The following is a 19,009-nucleotide window of genomic DNA, read 5'->3' on the forward strand; positions in this document are numbered from 1 at the left end:
TTTCGAAGGGGGAAGGGTGGTAAAGATTTGACATAATGGCACTATTGAGATAGCTTCAATTGAAAAACAAAATACAGCGCTGTGAAAAAGGTGTTAAACCACTGTTGATGTGTAACTTTCTCTGAATTGTCGATGCTAAATGCCTGATGCCTGAATTCACAGTACAAAAAAAATGATACTGCAAGGTTGAAAATTTGAATACTCTTTTTTGAGTTATTTGACTAAAATAATGTGTAAAAATGTAATAATCAATAGAATCTGATAAAACTTTTGACAGTTTCTGATGTAGAAATATTTTTTTAACAATATCTGTCACTTTTCCTGAACGCAAAGCAAGTTTGTTCCAAATACAAGACAAATGTTAATAAGTTTTTGCAAAAAAACATTATTTCTTCCAGATATCTAGAACAAAGCACTGGATATTTCTATTTTTCTGAATTTTGAACCAAACTGCACCAATAACTCAAAAATGGTGCAAATTCATATGGGACATTTATGCGATCAGGGGCAGTAATGGTAATTTATAAGAATTAAATTTAATCCAAAAGATATTTTTAATTTTTTGAAATTTCGGATTTTTTAACACTCAATTGAGCACTTGTATCGAAAAAAAATCTCTTAAATATTGATTCAATATTTCACACTGACATAAACGGGGAAAAAAACACTTCACTCAAAAATCCTATTCAAAACACGATTTTCTCAGAACTCGTCGTATTTAAATTTACGACTCGATCTGAAAACGTCATCATTCAGAAATGTGTAGCATAAACCAGTGTTTTAAACAACCTTGAAAAAATCACCAAGATAAATAGCAAAATCAAGAGAATGCTATCACACTCCACGTAAACATCCGACATTCCTAAGGAGTGGGCTTATCAACGCACGATTGCATTAGAATGTGACCAACCGCTCGCCCGTCTAGCTAAACTCCGTAAACGATAAAAATAATCTATTTTCCCGTTGTTGAAAGGTGCCACGATTTTCCACAAGAATAAATCGAAGGAGAATTGTTGATAGGAGCGGGAGGTTGAAACCGTCAAAGGAAGGAAGGATCCTTCGTCAAGGTAACGTAGACGAAGGGTGGCACCTCACCTTCCCCGACCACCCTTCGACTGTTGGCTGAAGTAATAAAATTCCAAATCAGCTATACAATGTTGCGGAATCTGGTGCTTCCACTAGCCGCGAAAACGACGTCAGGATGGAGAAGTTTTTCCCCGCGCAAGTCTAGGAGGGGTAGGTAGGTGGTGGAAATCAAGCAACAAGGTCGAACGAAGGCTTTTCCCACGTTGGAACGAGAAAATTAGAAGAAACAACAATTTCCGCTCGTATTTCATTACATCATATGCTTCCCGTTTGGGGGGTTTCTTTTCTTTTTCAATTTCTCCGCTGCCGCCTCAAACTCATGCGATGGGCTTCTTTGTAATGGGAAGAGTTGCTGGCTGATTGTGAAAAATATTGAGTTTAACAAGTGTAATGCTTTTAAATTAAAATATCGAATATTGTATTTTTCATTAAGGCCAGTGAATTTTCGCGATATCGCGTGATCGATTTTTTTCAAGCGCTTTTCTGGGATGTCCAAAATAATCAGTCCACATTGTTCTGAATCCTGGATTACTGTAATTTTACGTAAAAGTGTTGAAATAACACATTTTTGAGTGTGGCAATGTTTTGAAATTTCTCGATGTTTTTGCAGTAAAAAATCAATTACCTTATTTGACATGTGATGAAGTGAAATTAATTCATCATTGTAGAAACAAATTGTAGGGCAATCTTATTTGTCTAAAAATATAGTAGAATCCAGCCAAAAAAATAGCTAATTTTGGGCAGCAAAACTAACCTACTAGGCAGCGATGGAAGAATCATCATCAAAAGAAGATTTTTGAACGTTCATCAAGAGAAAAAATCCGAACGGAACATTGCTCTCCTCTTTCGCGAAAAAAGATCGGTAAAAGGAATCTAATAAAACATCTTCTTGATTATTCGGCGGAACATCTTTTCCACTACTACACTTCCAAGTGCATCACGCTTCGAAAAATGACCTGTCACTTTTTGTAGATGGACAATCACAAAAAATCATCAACAGATTGATTTTATTGGAGAAATTCGGGAGCGATTTCCTTTTGCGTGATTTGCCTCCCCTCTCTTTCGCGAGTGGAGAAAGCTCCTAAGCGAAAATGATTTTTTTTTGCGATTATTCTAACCCTGTTACTAAATAACATTGATAAGAGAAGACAATATAAATTACTAAAAATTTACTCACCGCCATATGCTCCACCATTTCTTTAATGTTTGTTTAAGCAAATTATATCTATGTTCATCCTAAACAAACTTGATGAAGAGTTCCGTTAATTATGTCCTCAATATTTTACTAAAACTATTCACTGAAGTCATTATTACCATTTATCCATTTTGTATACTTAAAACTTTTCAGTAAACAATTTGAAAATATTTCGAAGGGGGAAGGGTGCAAAAGATTTGAAATAAAATTTTCATTGGCTTAATCAACATGGCACCATTGAAAAAAAAAACAATTTGACAACAAAATGCAGTGCAATGGAAATGTTTTAACCACTGTTAATGTGTGACTTTCTCTAAATTGTTCGATGTTAAACGCTTGAAACTCACAGTGAAAAGATTAGAAAAAGGCAAGGTTGAAAATTTGGCTGAACATTCTTTTATTTTTTGATGTTTTACTAAACTGCCGCTCAAATCAAGTCCGTCCCATATGTAATTTCGTCAATTTTGAGGTAATGATGCAGTTTGGTTCAAAATCATGTAAACTATCAGAAAACCCAATAAAATTTAGTACTTTGTTCTAGAAAACCGGAGAAAATCCACTTTTTCGTGAAATTCTAACACGTAGCCTTATGAGCGGGACAAACTTGACATGCGTTTTTCTCGGCTTGCTGTTTTTACATATGGGACGGACACGATCAGAGCGGCAGTAAAATAGTGTGTCAAAATGTGATGAAACTGATGAATCTTTTGACAGTTTCTGATGCAAAAAATAGTTTTTTTTAAGCAATTTCAGTCACTTTTCCCGAATGTAATATAACCTTTTTTACAGTCATTATTACCATTTATCTATTTTGTATACATAAAACTTTTCAGTAAACAATTTGAAATTCTTTTTAAATATGGAAGTCATAGACAATTTCATCTTAATTTATGAAAAATAGTTAATTTCAATAACAGTAAAAACAAGAAAACAATACCATTAATTTGTTGTTCATTGAAGGAAAGACAAATCCAGAAAAATACAAGATTGTTACTCATTTGAAGCAAGAGAAATCTTTAAGATTCATTCAGTTTGAAAAAAAAATTATAATAGAAAAAATATATGCCAACTTAAGAAAATCATAGTATAAAATTAAAATTAGATTGAAATTATCGAAACTAAACTTTCAAAATATTGATCCATAGAATAACTAAAAAATCATGCTTTTATTCCAAAAATCTGGTCGTCAGGCGATCAAATTTTAAGCCTTGAAATATTTCGAAACAAAAAGTATTGCAAACTTCAGCTTATGCCAATAATTTGCAAATGTTTATAAATTCATCAGAATATATTTTTTTCAAAGATTTACGTCTTTTTTCTGATCTGAGGACCAAAACAAATTTTGCATCACTAAAGTTTTTCCCTAATCATTCGAAATCGAAAAATAAACGTTTGAGTATTTAATCTAAGTAAGTATTTTAAAATCATTTGCTCATGTTTTTAACTAGGTCATAAACATACTTTCAAATCTTATGATTAATATTTAATATGTTCAAACAAAAAGTTTCATAGATCGCTTTACACATTGCTGCAGTTAAGCTCTTGCTGAAAATTTGCAAAATATGAATGAATTTATTAAAAAATGTAACGTCTATTTTCGATCTCAAAATGCAAAATTGTCTAAGTGCCCAAAAGTACTTAATTTGATAAAAAATACAAAAAAAGGTTTAACATTTTATTACGAATAATTTAAAATCGATTGAATTATATTTTTTAAAAGAACATATTTTTTCTGCTAAAAATCTGTTTTTTCATCTCATTTTTGAAAGAATGTTGAAGGGGAGGGGTGACAAACACTGTGAATAATGTTATAATTAACCTTAAATAAGTTTTTATTCAATTAAATATTTATCTGTGACCTGATATTCTGGGAAAATTTTGAATGTTAGAAACAAGTTTTAAACAAAATTTATATGTATTCTGTGATGACACAGTTTTTTTTAAATTTTGAATTGTTCTGAATCTGTGGCTAAAAAAAGATATTTTTTTAAATTTCATAAATGCCTATTTCTTGATACAAAAAAGGGTTTATATTTTATTTATTTTTTTCTGTATGGTTTTCAATTTTATAAAGTTATCATTCAGAATATTTTACTGCTCCCATTTTTCGCGATAGTTGAAGAAGAACGAGAAAAAATGTATTTGAAATCGAAATATTTTGCTTTAACTGCCAAATCTTTTTTCGAATAGTTTGATCTCGCATTCAGGTGGTCATTATGAATAACTTTTGCTCTACAAAAAACCTTTGCTTTTATGTTTTTCTTAATTCATTTTAGTATGTTTAAATGCATTTATCTTGTTTATATTTTTGTTACCTTTCTTATTTTTCATCAATTTTTTTCGTTTTTTGTTGTTTTAATTTTTTTCCAGCTTATTCCATGTATTTTTTTTTTTTCAAAACCTTGCCAATATAATATGAAACAAGTTTAATCATCAAGCCTAAGATTTCCACAAAATTTAAAATTTCTTCTTTCCATTGCCTTTTAAATATTTAAAAAAAGGTAAATTTCTTTGCGTTGACACATTTTTTCTAAAAAAAATATTCAAGATAATGAAAATTTGTTGGTAATTTTCACTCAAAAAATATCCAAAATTCTCATCAAAATTTATCCAAACACCAACCATTCACCTACGTCCACCATACTGCTCCTGCCAGGATACCGTGGCATCACCGTGGCAAGGACGGACGGTCGGGACTGAATTCAAGAGCAAGGTGAGGAGAGCGAAAAATCGATACAAATTTCCCACCATCATCACCGCACACAAAACAGTCGCCGCGACCCAGCCAACGGGGCAATAAAAAGCTACACACTCACTCACTCGCTGGGTGGTGGTGGTGGTGGTGGTGGTGGTGAAACGCGAAACAGTTTCAGCTGACGGAAAACCGGGCAAAGTGCCTCTCAACAACAAAGTCGTGACGTCATCGTCAGGACTCTCCTGTGCTGGGGTGTGAGGCACGAGAGTTTTTCCGGCTTTTCCGGAGGCAAAAATGGAAATTGCATGTATGCAGTGTGGGAAATGAATAAAGAGAAAGAATAAAAAAAGCCGTTTCTAAAAGGAGTGGCAGACGCAAATGCATCATCATCGTCAGCAGCAAGTGGAAAGAGTGCTGCTGCATCGTGGCCGTGTGTGATGACGTTTAACGTGAAAATAGTTATGATGATGGCAGAATTCAACTGAGTTGAGAGCGCGAGGGGGCAAAAAAGGAAAAAGCGGAAAGAGAGTGGTTGAATATGTGACAATTTTCACGTTTTATGATTTTCTATTTATAATTGCAGGGGGCGCCTTCTGGTGCTTTAGTGCGATCCCCTCTTTCTCTATTTAAAACTGCCGCAGTTTTCTCCTGTTCTAAACCTAGGCCAATTGTCTTGGATGATGTTGTTTTTAGAGATTTCTCAAAAACCCGGTAATTTCTTCACGCTGCATCAGCACCAGCACCAGCACCGGCGGACGTAAGTGAAATTATAAGTGAAAATAATTATTCACGGTCCGATGCCGTTGTGCCTGATGGGCGACCAGGACCAGGACCAGGCTGGGGCCACACACCCGGGGAAAGGCCCAGTCGTTCAGGCCCTAGAGCTGCAAGGGTTCAGAATGTGGCGTGCGTTGCCGGAATGCTGCAAATTAGGAACAGTGCACAGCTGGTGTAGTAAGTGTTATTTTGCACATTGCTAGAAGAACAGTTTGATGAAGAATTACATTCGGTAAGGACTTATCTAAAGATTCTTATCATATACCAAAGGATTGGTACTAATTTAAATGTGGAAATGCATTGAAATTATGATGAGAAAGACTGTTTTTATTTGAAAATAATTGTTTTTAATCCATTTTTTTTAAAAATCTAACATAAATGAGCAGTATCTGATAAATTTTTGTACCGTCAGTGGGCGTGACTATGGGGCAAAACACGATCTGTATCTCGTAATTTCTTTAAAAAAATAACAGCTATTGTACCTACACTTTTAACAAAAATATTAAAGTAATTTTTAACTAGGAATGGAGGGAGTGGTGGCAAATTTTGTGTCAAAAAAATGTGTTTGGTGAATATTTATCAGTTTCTGATGAAATTTTCATCAGGTTCAGATTTTAACATATTTTTTTGAGTAAAATTACTCAAAAATCAGGTAATATTCCACCAACCAAAATTTCAACCATCTAATACTAAACCTTTTTTCTGTGTAGATAATTAATCAACAGTTTTCGAGTGTCAACACATAAGGTGGCCAATACCAAATTAAAGTTTCAAAACATCTTCAAAATTACATGAAACTATTAAAATCATCAATCCTTGATTTTGTAATGAATTTATCGTTTCGATCCCAATATTTCCTATCCTTTCAAAAATCGTCCGTAAAAAAGAGTGAAGATTTTGAAGATTTCAAGAAATCTGAAAAGGTTAAGGGGTTAAAGCGCCTCAATGGGCTAACAGAAATATGTTTAGTTTATGGTTCATTTATGTATCATTCATGTTTTATTAACATTTCGATGCCTCTGTGCTCTCCTATGCTAACAAGATAGGAAAACCAGCAAGTTTAGTACAAGAGAGCACAGAGGCGTCGATTTGTATTGCGTTTTACAAAGTTTCTAACGTAAATTGTGTAAGATTCCATCGAGAATCCACTTTCGTGAACAATTGTCCATACAAAACAAAAAAACTTTTTTAAATGGATCGTGGACACTCGCAATCCCCCCTGTCTGAAGTGTCCGCATGGTTTATGGATGGGCTGCACTGCTTTATTTTATGAAAATATTTAAAATTTCTCTGTATTTCACTTTGAATCACAGCTAGGGTTCTGTTTTTATAATGGTCCAAGAAGTTGTCATTTTTCATTGGCAACATATTTACCACATTTCTCTCTAAATACCAGCCAAAACAATTTTACTGCAAAAAAACAAAACCATCCTTTTCAAAGAAATTTCTTGCTGAACAGGATAGGACATTTTTGCTGATCAATTATCTTCTAAAATTAATCTTAAATTGGTGATATTATTGTTCACAACGATAAAGTTTTAATTTTTGTGAACATTGACCCGTTGGACCCGTCCAAGGATTTATAATGATTTGACTATTTGACAAAAAGAATCTTACTTGACAGCTCGTTCCAAAGAAACCATAGTTGATCCATCGTAAACTGTTATCTTTTGCATCAAAATGAACAAAAGTGATCAGAAATGGTTTTTTGCCTTCCTCACCTTACTGAGGAAAGGCTATAAAATCACTCGAAAACTGAACTTCTCAATTAGACCTCCTAGACCCACTTTCATGTATACCTATCGACTCAGAATCAAATTCTGAGCAAATGTCTGTGTGTGTGGTGGGATGTTGATCAACAAATTGTCACTCGATTATCTTGACATTGGCTGAACCGATTTTGTCCGTTTTTGCGTCATTTGATCCGTCTTGGGGTCCCATAAGTCGCTATTAAAAATTATGCGGTTTAGTTAAGTACTTCAAAAGTCATGCTAAAAAAACGATTTTAACAAAAGTCCGGAAGATTGTAAAAAGGGTGGTTTTTGTAAGATCTCAGATCAGGATCTCAGATATCATGATGAAAACGTTGTCCGGATCTATCATGCAACCTGTCGTTGAACAGGGTATCAAAAGACCTTTCCAACGCGTCCATAACATTGAAAATCTGACAACCCTATCAAAAGTTATAAGCACTTAAGTGTTATTTATGCACTTTTTGGAAGCCGGATCGCAGATATTTTGATGAAAACGATGTCCGGATCTATCGTGCGACCTGTCGTTGGATAGGTAATCAAAAGACCTTTCCAACGCGTTCAAAGTATTGAAGGTCTGACAACCCTATCAAAAGTTATAAGCACTTAAGTGTTACTTTTTTTATACACTTTTTGGAGGCCGGATCTCAGATATTTTGATGAAAACGTTGTCCAAATATATCATGCGACCTATCTTTGGATTTGTAATTGAATGACCTTTCCAACGAATGTGAGTAAGGCACCAACCACCTAAGGGTGGATTAAGTAACGTTTTTAACTGTGTTTTTTTACACAGGGCTAGGACTCTATTTTATTTTTTGAATAACTAATTTTTGTCACTTCAGTACCGAGATCAGAGATGGAATAATCGCAAAAAAAATCTTTTCCGCTATCGAACTTTTATAGGCTTTTCATTGTAAGCAACCCCCTATTTTTTGTTTTTTTTTTTAATTATTTCGTGCGCGACAGAGGAGAGCCATATTCTCTTCCGATTTTTCTCTTGATAAGCGTCAAAAGATTTTCTTTTGGTGATGATTCTTCCATCGCTGGCCAAGATGCAGCCATCTTAGTGAAATAAAATTAACGATTTTTCAAAATTTCGTAGGACTATTCAAATTTATACACAGAAAAAAAAGATAGTAATATTCATCAGGAAATGGTGAAAAATTTTGTGTCGAAAAAAAATTGAAATATTACATCAGTTTTTGATGAATATTCATCAGGTTCACATTTTTATGTAATATTAAGCCGTTGCATATTTATTTCAAAGTTTATGTCGCCCCCCCAACCCCCTCCCCTTTAAAATTGGTCCGAAAAATCAGGGGGCAAAAAATATAAACATTTCAATGGAAATAGAAGTCAAATCAACTGAGAACAACCTAAAATGCCTTCCTGCATTGATAATCTTATTTAAAATGTTTGGACTCGTTTGAAAATATTTTGAACTTTTATGAAAAAACAAAAAAACTTTATTCTCGCAAAAACTTTTTTTTCTCGCAAATATAAAATTTTCCTCAGTACTTTGAAATTTTGGAAAACAATGATTGCAAAACAACTGGACAGGTGTATGATGCATTTTAAAACACTTTTTTCATTCAAATGTTGACACCGTGGCCTGTAATTTCAATTTTAAACTCCCCCCCCCCCCCTCGACTTTCATCAGAGTCGAGGGACATAAACTTCAAAGAATATTTGCGACGGCCTTACTAAAAAGATATGTAATATTAAACCTACCCAATTTTCAACCTTCCAAAATTTAACTTTTTTTTTCTTAATAACTTTCTCAGCTAGACAGAAAAAAAAAATTATGGTAATATTCATCAGGAAATGGTGACGGATTATTTGTCAAAAAACCTTAGAAAATCACGAATTTTTCATCAGTTTTGATGAATATTCATCAGGTTCACATTTTTACACATTTTTTATGTAATATTACTCAAAAAAGAGGTAATATTCAACCTACCTAATTTTCAACATTCCGAAATTCAACTTTTTTTCTGTGTTACAATCGCTTTTCTACAATGAAATTTTAATAACAAAGATGCTGACGTTGATATTTTGCAAAAAGCGATTTTTGCGAAATTTGAGAAAAATTCTTACTACGCCACAAAAAAAAGTTTATCCGGTACTCAGTCTTCAAATGTTTCTTTTTTTCAGAAATTCAGTAATCAGAATTCAGAATATCGTTTGCTTTTGCTTTTAAAAGTTCCTAACACAAAAAAAAATATTTCAAAATTTAAACAAAATTATCAAATCTTTCAATGTAATTGCCATTTATAAATGTATGATATTTTGCAGAAACACAGCTTAATTTATTTTTGATGCTTTATTTTGTTTCTTAAGTTGATTTTAGCCAAATATATTAAAGTTTTTAAAAACTAATTTGTAAAAAGATCATTTACATAAATATAATAAAACTTTTTTTGTTATAAAGAACAAACAACAAAAAAAGTTTGGAGTTGCTTTATCTTAAAATCGGTGCATTTTTCATTTCACAAATGATTTTTTTTATTACGAACACGCCATTGAAATTTTATTATGATATTTAGCAGAAGGAACTATTTTAGAAAATTGGTTACTGTTAAATTAATTCTGACCGACCTAACCAAAATTCAAAACATGACTTAAAAAAAAAAGTAAATCTTTCCCAGTTCCTGAGGGGAACACCCGTGAAGAGTATCGGGGCCGGCATTTACAAAGCGGATTCAGTGGCAGTTTTTCACTCAACTAATGTTAACATGTTTAGGTTAATGTTAACATTCCATAGGTCGCCTCCCTAAGGTGTCGTGATAAGGTCCAGTTTGTGACGATACACTACCTTCCCTTTACTAAGCAATCGAATCCAGAAGGGAAAAGATCACCTGTTTTGTTGGTCCGAGCCGGGATTTGAACCCCGATCTACCGCTTACGAGGCGGAAGCGTTACCACTAGGCTACGTGGCTCGGACAAAACATGACTTTGTTGTCATCTAAAACAAATCCTGAAAAAAAATAAATTTAGAATTTTTTTTTTGTTTATATCCCATTCTTTATCGTGATTTTTATCGTCTTTAAAAGTCCGTTTTTGGAAGAAATTTTTGTAAACTACTTCGAACTGATGGGGTAAAAAGTGTCATTTTTGGTCTCAAATAAAGTACTCAAAATTTTTGACATTCAGACATTTGATTGTCTTCTTGGTTTATAAGTGAACGTCTTAGCACTTTTAAATAACACTATTTAATCACCCTGAAAGGTTATGAAACAATGATGTGTACAATGTTTGCTTATTTTTTTCGACATTTATTTAGAAAACGTTTGGCATTAAATAATATTTGTTTGACAATGAGCTGAACAAAAACACTGAATTGAATAGAAGTAATAGCAACAATTGTTTAATACAATAAAAACTGCAAATAAAAAATGTGTTGCTTCAAAATCAAAAAGAAAGTGCCGCCTAAATCTTGGAAAAAAGTTAAATCTTGAATACAGTATTAGCTTGATCATCAACAATTTAGATTATCCGAAGTTCTCCAAAAAACCATCGGAAAATCGAGTCTGGAGCTTATTGCAAAAACATCACTTTTTGTTGGAAGAGTGTTTAGTAATTCCCAAGGGAAGAAAATGCTTTACAATATGTCAAAGATCAACAGTTGGTACAACTTGTTACATTTTCAAAAGGAAACTTCCCATTTCCCTCTTTACAACCTGTGTGGGCGTTGCTAAAGGTCACTGCGAAGGCATTGGAAAAATCATCTGCTTGAATTAATTATACTGATTCGATCCCCCATATCGATACCGATGGTCAGCTGGCACACACCCTTTAAATCGCTCAAGTGGAAGTTACACACCGCACTTTACCCTTGTTCTCCAGAGTAGTTTTACCATTCAAGTTGGCATCAATCAATACTCCAAAGCAAACAGAGCATTCCGAACTTTCCGATGTTTGGCACTTAATGAATTGATTTGACAAACTCAACACTCCTACTGCAAAAACTTACCCCGTACAACCGTGTGTAGGACAACCCGGCGGATCCTAAGCTAACAAATTAGCCTTATGAACGAGAGGGAGAGCAGCAAAATCAACAAATCCAGGTTTGTTCCGAGGAAAATTTCCTTTTTCCAAGTTTCCACAGTTCCGACTGGCTGCCCCCAATGAAAAGCGAAAATTCCTCTGCAGCGTCTTCTCGGCTTCTCTGTTTACCCGAATGGCGTCACTTGTCCAAACAAGTGAGTGCTTTCACCCTGCCACCCACCACAACGCCGGTACAACTTTTCATTCTTGGCAACGGTTTGTGGTTGTCCCACTCACTCTTGGTCGGTTTCAACTCGGGCCCTCCTCGTCACTCCGTACCATCATCAGTTTGACTGCGCACACGCATCAACCCTCCTCCATCCCGCCGCCGGCCTTCACAGCCGGCCAAGCTCAAGGTCGTTCCGTCACCGACGACCGAACGGCTGGATCGATGTCATAAAGTGGCCACGGCCGTACCCGGCCCGGCTTAGTCTCACGCGGACAATCGATGCTGGTGGAAGTGTACAAGGTCCTTGGCGCTCTCGGTGGACCGAAGAGGTATTTCCAGACCAGAGTTCAGAGTTGGTGTGTGATGTGTTGAAGGTTTTTGGGGTGAGGTTCGGGATAACGGGATTAACAGTGACATCAGGTGATTTCGTGGAGATTAGTGGATGCAGACAGTTGTGTTTAGTGACGTACGCGCCGGTATTGATTTGCTGGAGTTCAACGGCTTCCGGTTGGAACACTGGGAAAGGTCATCAGGTGGGTTCGATCGACATTAATCAAACTGTCCAGACAAGAGTGCCGTTTCACCGAATAGATTACTGCAAGTCGTTTTGTCAAGTGTTCTAGAAGGTTAAGAGTTTCACCCAGAATAAAAAGTCGCTAAGGGTGCACAGCAACGAAGGAAGTTGTTGTCTTCTTATTCCAAAATAGTCAAACTTACGAACCCAATCCTGCAATAACGGGATTATAAAATTAGTCAAACTTTGTTTTAAATTGATTTGTGGACAGTACTTTAAGGGATGAATAAAAAAATATTTCGATAGTACCCGTAGTTTTGAGAATACTAAAATGTCTGTAACAAAAATCTGGGTGCAAAAGCTCTGGTTGATGTGCACCGTTAAGTTCGGTGAGAGACCCACTAAATGATCCAAAAGGAGAAACGATCAATCGAATGACCTAATAGGTCATTCAATCTGATGATCATTTTAACAACATTTAAACGTTCTCAAGAAGGATTCTGTCAACTTTAGGTGAAATGACCAATAGCTTATAACTCAATCGGTGAAATGACAATTTTGACGGAATGGCCGAATAGGTCACTACACCGAAAATTCGTCCAACAAACGTCGATAAAGAATTGCTTCTAAAAAAAATGAATTTTGTTTTCGATAAAACGACTCATTTCGATGAAATGACTAATTCACCCAAAAGAATCATTAATAAAAGCAAGCCTAAACGTCCTTGACGGCTGAACCATTTCGCCAACAAACGTCAACGTTTTTGTGTGTGTGATTCTCCACCATCACCTTGACATCACATTCAATCCTAGGACGACGACGACGAGCTTGGAAATCGATTTTCCGACACCCTCCCCCCACCTTCATCCACACATTTTTTGATGAATGAAATCCGCTTTTCCGCGTGGTGGTGGGAGTGGAAAATCGGGGTGGTGAGTACGAAGCGGGGATGCCGTGATTGTTTCGGTTTTATCAATGAATGTGAGGGTGAGGGTGAGTGGTACGGAGGGGGAGGATGCTGCAAGGATGTCCGGACGGGCAGGTTGTTTGTGCAACGAGGAGAATGGAACGGAGATCGGTTTTCCATTCAACCGGATAGACGTGACGCCCACGCGCCGCACTCAGCTGGCGAAGCGAGATGAATGAAATGGAGATGAAAAGTGTTGGTTGGGGTTGGGAGGCAACAAAAAATACTGGTTGAAAAATGCTGCGGTGGAAAAGATTGAAAGTGGATATTTTTAGTGGAGCCATTAGTTTCAGCGGGGGGGTTTTTAATTTTTAATGAGTGAGTGCAGTTTGAAAAGAATCCGATATTCATTGACGGGGCGGATTTTATAGGTCACCACCCAAGTGCAGTTGCAGATGGCTGCAATGAAACATTAATTAGCGCGGATGTTGTCACCTACATGTATTTGATGGAGTAAATTTCTGATGAAAATTGAAAGCTTGATTCGAAATGGATGGCTTTAAATATTTTATTGTTAACCTTGCCATTAATTTCTTTCATGAATAATTTCGAGAATGACTCTTTATTTTTGAATTTTATTTAACCCTCGAACGCCCAAGGTTTTTCACCTGTTCTTAAAATAGTAAATGGGTAAATTTTAGTCCAATATCTCTAGAATAGCTTCACTTTGGCCCAAAAACATTGAATCTATGCAAAATTTTAAAATTTGGAGTGGTGTACCTGTGCTCCACCAGGAAGATGAGGGACTTTTTTCTGTGTCGGCAAAAACTCTATCTTTACAAAAAAACAAGATTTCATGGATAATATTTATGTAAAATTGATTAAGGAGATTGGTACTACCTATAACATCATTTTCCTAAAATTTACTCAATGCTAAACCTTTAATAAAATTTGTTATATTTCTTTCAATTATTCTCTGACATTCCTATACAAGTCCAAGAATAACCTAAACATAGAAACAAAAGACGTTGCAAAAAGTGTATTGACCGTATTACATTCAATTAACTCGCTTTTCATAAGTTCTGGCTGTTTCAAACTTATTTGACGCAAATCTATTGATTTTATCGCACTTTAAAAAAAAATCTTTCAAGAAATGTTGTTCTCCTCATACCTAATGGTGCTCTGGTGAACCATTTTGAAAAAGCCGTCAAATAAATCAACAAATTAAAATTTCAAATTCAATGTGCAAGAGCTTAAGAAGGGTTTAAATTATTGCTAATCATTTTTTGTTTCATCTGAAATGCTTTCTTGTCAGTTGCACCAACTTGTAAAAATAGTGTTAAATTAATTTCCCAAAAATACCCGAATATTGTTTACATTATGATCTGCAAAAACACTTGTACTCCATCAATGTAGATGAAATTTGGTCAGAAGTTAGTTCATATGTTTCCAAAAGATCTGCAAAAAGAAGCATTCTGAAAGTGTTGGTGCACTGGTGCTACCATTGGCGTTAAAGGGTTAAAACAATCATTTTATTGATGAAGAAAAAACATTGCAAAACCTAAATGTCAAAAAGCAGCTTTAAACGGCACCTTATGTTTGCCTAGCAGCATTTTGAAGTTTAATTACGGCTTCTTAAAGTTTCTCTTGCAAGTTGGTAATAACAAACTTAAAATTGTTGAATATGTCAAATGTTTTCTGTAACAGTGAAGCTTTCAAACGTTACTCAATATAAAAATATGTAATGGGTTTCTAGCTTCAAGGATTACTGACCAGTGGAATTATTAGGATTTCAGAAAATATAGAAAATATATCGCGGATTACTTTAATAACTTGGAATGACCAAAACTACTTAGAACTACACAAAAATAATAAGAATTACTTGAAATTGCAAATATTTTATTAAAGTCTTTTCAATTCTTTGATTTATGTATTTTTAATCGATTTTTTTTTTCTAAAACAATCATTGTCAACTAATGATGAATGATACCTTACAGACTTTAAAAAGTATTTAAAATGTTTCTTTTGCATTGTAACCCAAATATGGTTATTTTATTTTAAAAATAAACGCATCTAATCTTTGACTTACTTTATCAAATTGCCCAAACTTGTTTATAATACTTCTTCCAAATTTGATTGTTTTTTTCCTTTAAAAAAATATACACAATTTGCTTCATAATTAGGTAAACAAAATATTTTTTTGTGAGTTTTTTTTATTTAACATTGCTTTGTACAACCAAATGTTTATAGGAATTTTATTTTTTTCAATGTCTTGTTACTACATTATTGCAAAATTTATTTCAAGTGTTTGCATAAATATCATTTTTGACTTTAATGAAAATTTCATGGAAGTAAACTTTCAAAATCAATTGTAAAATATTCAGAATTAATTGCAAAACGCTTTTTTATGCATTTGCAATAAATTTTTTTTTTTAATATTTAACTTATTTTGAATTTAAGAACCACAGATCGGTTATAGACGTAAAAGTTTTGGAAAAGTATAGTTTTATAAATTCATTGATATTTTGCAACTTTTTCATAACTGTAATGATTTATAAGTGTTGTCAGATTTCCCTTATCGGTTTACTCATAATCAACGGAAAGATTAGGATTACTCGAATAACTCGGAATTACTGAAAATTATAAAATTACGCAAATTGCTTAGAAATTACTTGGGGTCATTCATAAACCACGTGAACACTATTTTAGAATTTCTAGAAATAAATTTAATGTTTTTCTTGCCAAATTAGGCGTCATCCATAAAGTACGTACGCTCTTAGGGGGGGAGGGGGGGTTACCGAAGGTGTGACAAGATGTGACGAAGGGGGGAGGGGGGGTTTGCGAGATTGTGACGTCACGCTAGTTTTTTTTATGATTGCATAATATTAATTTGAAATGTACACAATTAAATTAAATCCTCTTTTCTAAAATTGTTTGCTTACTATTATTTAGAAGTACCGTCATCAGGGGTGACATTGGGTCTGGGGGTGAGATTGGGTCATACAAATTTCTGCATTTTTGTATGACCCAAACTCACCCCCCAGACCCAATGTCACCCCTGATGACGGTATCACATTATAATTTATTATATAGTCACAGCTTTTTCAGCTGGAACTTCAATATTTTTTTCGAAATTCTTGTTTGACAAAAATTAATGCTTTGAAAGCAGGGTGTTCATAAAAAAACTGCTATAAATGGTTTGAACTTATTAGATACAAAGCTGTGAAAAACAGTTTTCAAGATTTTTTAATACTTGAATATACCAGGTCTTCTAATTTTTAATAGATATTTTTTTTAAATAGCAATGTTTATTCTAAAAAATTAATAATTAGAATAATTTAACTTATTTTTTTCATATTAAAATTGCCAAAAATACCAAAATTATGAGAGTTTAAAGATATAAAAACTATTAAAAAAATCCCATCGAAAACAAGGAGGGGGGGGGGGTCTGGCAAAATGTGACGTACTTTTTGAGGGGGGGTTCAACCTTGTGTGACAAAGTGTGACATAGGGGGGAGGGGGGGTTAATTTTGGCCGATTTTTGCGTGACATACTTTATGGATGACGCCTTACCAAGAATTAGAAAAGTTTGTATCGCTATTCAGTTCAAAACTGATTCAGTTAACCTTAAGTTATACTGCGGATGAAATGTTTGTTTAAACCTCTACAACCCAACCCCGCCTCTAGACGGACCTCGATTAAAAAAATTACCAAAATCCAATTTTCAACCAATTTTCATAGATCAAAAAGCATTGGAAAGAAGAACTCTTAAAATGTTAAAAGCAAAAAAAAACTTTTATGAACTTTTATGATCTTTAGGTACTTGTGAGCCATTTGTTTAATTTATTACAAAGTTTTGTGTACTGTTTATATGAACTGTTTCTACTTTCAATCTGTCGTAGCTTTGTGCTGGTCCGTTTGAAATTGTTTAAATAATTGTTATTTTGTGAGGTTTTGCAAAAATAACTACTCCTTTAACAAAAGAGATGTGAATTTTGAGTTTGTGGTTGTGATTGTGATATCAAGTTTTAATCAATAGCAAATGTGAGAATAATTTTCATGTTAGAAGAATGCATTTAAACTTGAAGCAAAATTAATTTCATCTTGTGATTTTGGATGAAAATAATTAAAATATGTACACAACATATTAATACGAATGAAGCATACCATGATTTACTAAATATTTTGGCTATAACTGACAGCTCGCAATACATAAACCCAAATTATTAGAATTATTGAAAATTACTTAAATTACACCACAATACCTGAGTTATTCTGGAACTGCTCTGGATAATTGACCAGTTTGACACGATGCTGGAAACCACTGGAAAATTCATTCGCCAAAGTAAACCACTTGTTTACTAAAGTAAACTAATCCACTTTTACATATTTGAAGATTTAAAATTTTGAAGATTTGAAGATTTAAAGGTTTAAAGATTTGAAGATTTGAAGATTTGAAGATTTGAAGATTTGAAGATTTGAAGATTTGATGATTTGAAGATTTGAAGATTTGAAGATTTGAAGATTTGAAGATTTGAAGATTTGAAGATTTGAAGATTTGAAGATTTGAAGATTTGAAGATTTGAAGATTTGAAGATTTTAAGATTTGAAGATTTGAAGATTTGAAGATTTGAAGATTTGATGATTTGAAGATTTGAAGATTTGAAGATTTGAAGATTTGAAGATTTGAAGATTTGAAGATTTGAAGATTTGAAGATTTGAAGATTTGAAGATTTGAAGATTTGAAGATTTGAAGATTTGAAGATTTGAAGATTTGAAGATTTGAAGATATGAAGATTTGAAGATTTGAAGATTTGAAGATTTGAAGATTTGAAGATTTGAAGATTTGAAGATTTGAAGATTTGAAGGTTTGAAGATTTGAAGATTTGAAGATTTGAAGATTTGAAGATTTGAAGATTTGAAGATTTGAAGATTTGAAGATTTGAAGATTTGAAGATTTGAAGATTTGAAGATTTGAAGATTTGAAGATTTGATGATTTGAAGATTTGAAGATTTGAAGATTTGAAGATTTGAAGATTTGAAGATTTGAAGATTTGAAGATTTGAAGATTTGAAGATTTGAAGATTTGATGATTTGAAGATTTGAAGATTTGAAGATTTAAAGATTTGAAGATTTGAAGATTTGAAGATTTGAAGATTTGAAGATTTGAAGATTTGAAGATTTGAAGATTTGAAGATTTGAAGATTTAAAGATTTGAAGATTTGAAGATTTGAAGATTTGAAGATTTGATTTTTTTTAAGATTTGAAGATTTGAAGATTTGAAGATTTGAAGATTTGAAGAAGATTTGAAGATTTGAAGATTTTTGTAACTAAAGTTAATTATTTATTCCTTTTTGTTACAAAAACGACTTAAGCATTCACTTACAAGCTACAAAATCTATACCTTAAAAAGCCGTTCCTCCATCAAACCTTCTCAAACGCTCCCTCGCCCATTAACCTTGACAGCCCTGGAGGCAAATCCCCAGCTCCGGCCAAAAATGACACATTGTGGGGCACGAATCCCGTCTAATCTTTCCCACCATCAATCACACACGACGTGACTTTTGTTTTTCCCAAACAACAGGCCGAAAATTTTCACCTCCCCGTTATGACGTCAAACGGCCGATCGATATCCCCACCGTCGGAGTTTTCCGGGCGTGAAAAATGAGCGCCATCAACGCCGGGCTCATATTTCGTGACGGGGTTTTGGGTGTTGTTTACCGACGTGATGTCATAACCGCCGGCCGGGTTTGCCCATGCGTACTCCGTGGCAGGCCGCGGCCGCGGTCTAGGTCAATGACGAAAGTTGTGACGGCATTGGGGTGCGAGTGAGATGAAGGGAGTTTCACCGCTTTTCCGGGCTGT

General features: G+C 34.1%; 1 protein-coding gene across 4 annotated transcripts in view; it reads left to right on the forward strand.

The window, feature by feature from the left end:
• Positions 1–19,009, forward strand: part of LOC120422518 (probable nuclear hormone receptor HR38) — a 202,302-nt gene that overhangs the window by 44,960 nt on the left and 138,333 nt on the right. The window contains exon 1 of one of the 4 annotated variants that reach the window (XM_039585994.2): positions 11,966–12,256. The exons of the other annotated variants lie outside the window; for them this stretch is intronic. Within the exon in view, the coding sequence (XP_039441928.1) occupies positions 12,166–12,256 (91 nt within the window). The 5' untranslated portion in view covers positions 11,966–12,165. Of the gene's footprint in view, positions 1–11,965; positions 12,257–19,009 lie in introns of those variants that run through there. 4 annotated transcript variants of the gene reach the window in all.

Source organism: Culex pipiens, chromosome 2 (assembly GCF_016801865.2).
Source record: "Culex pipiens pallens isolate TS chromosome 2, TS_CPP_V2, whole genome shotgun sequence".
In the NCBI taxonomy this organism is placed as follows: Eukaryota; Metazoa; Arthropoda; class Insecta; order Diptera; family Culicidae; genus Culex; species Culex pipiens.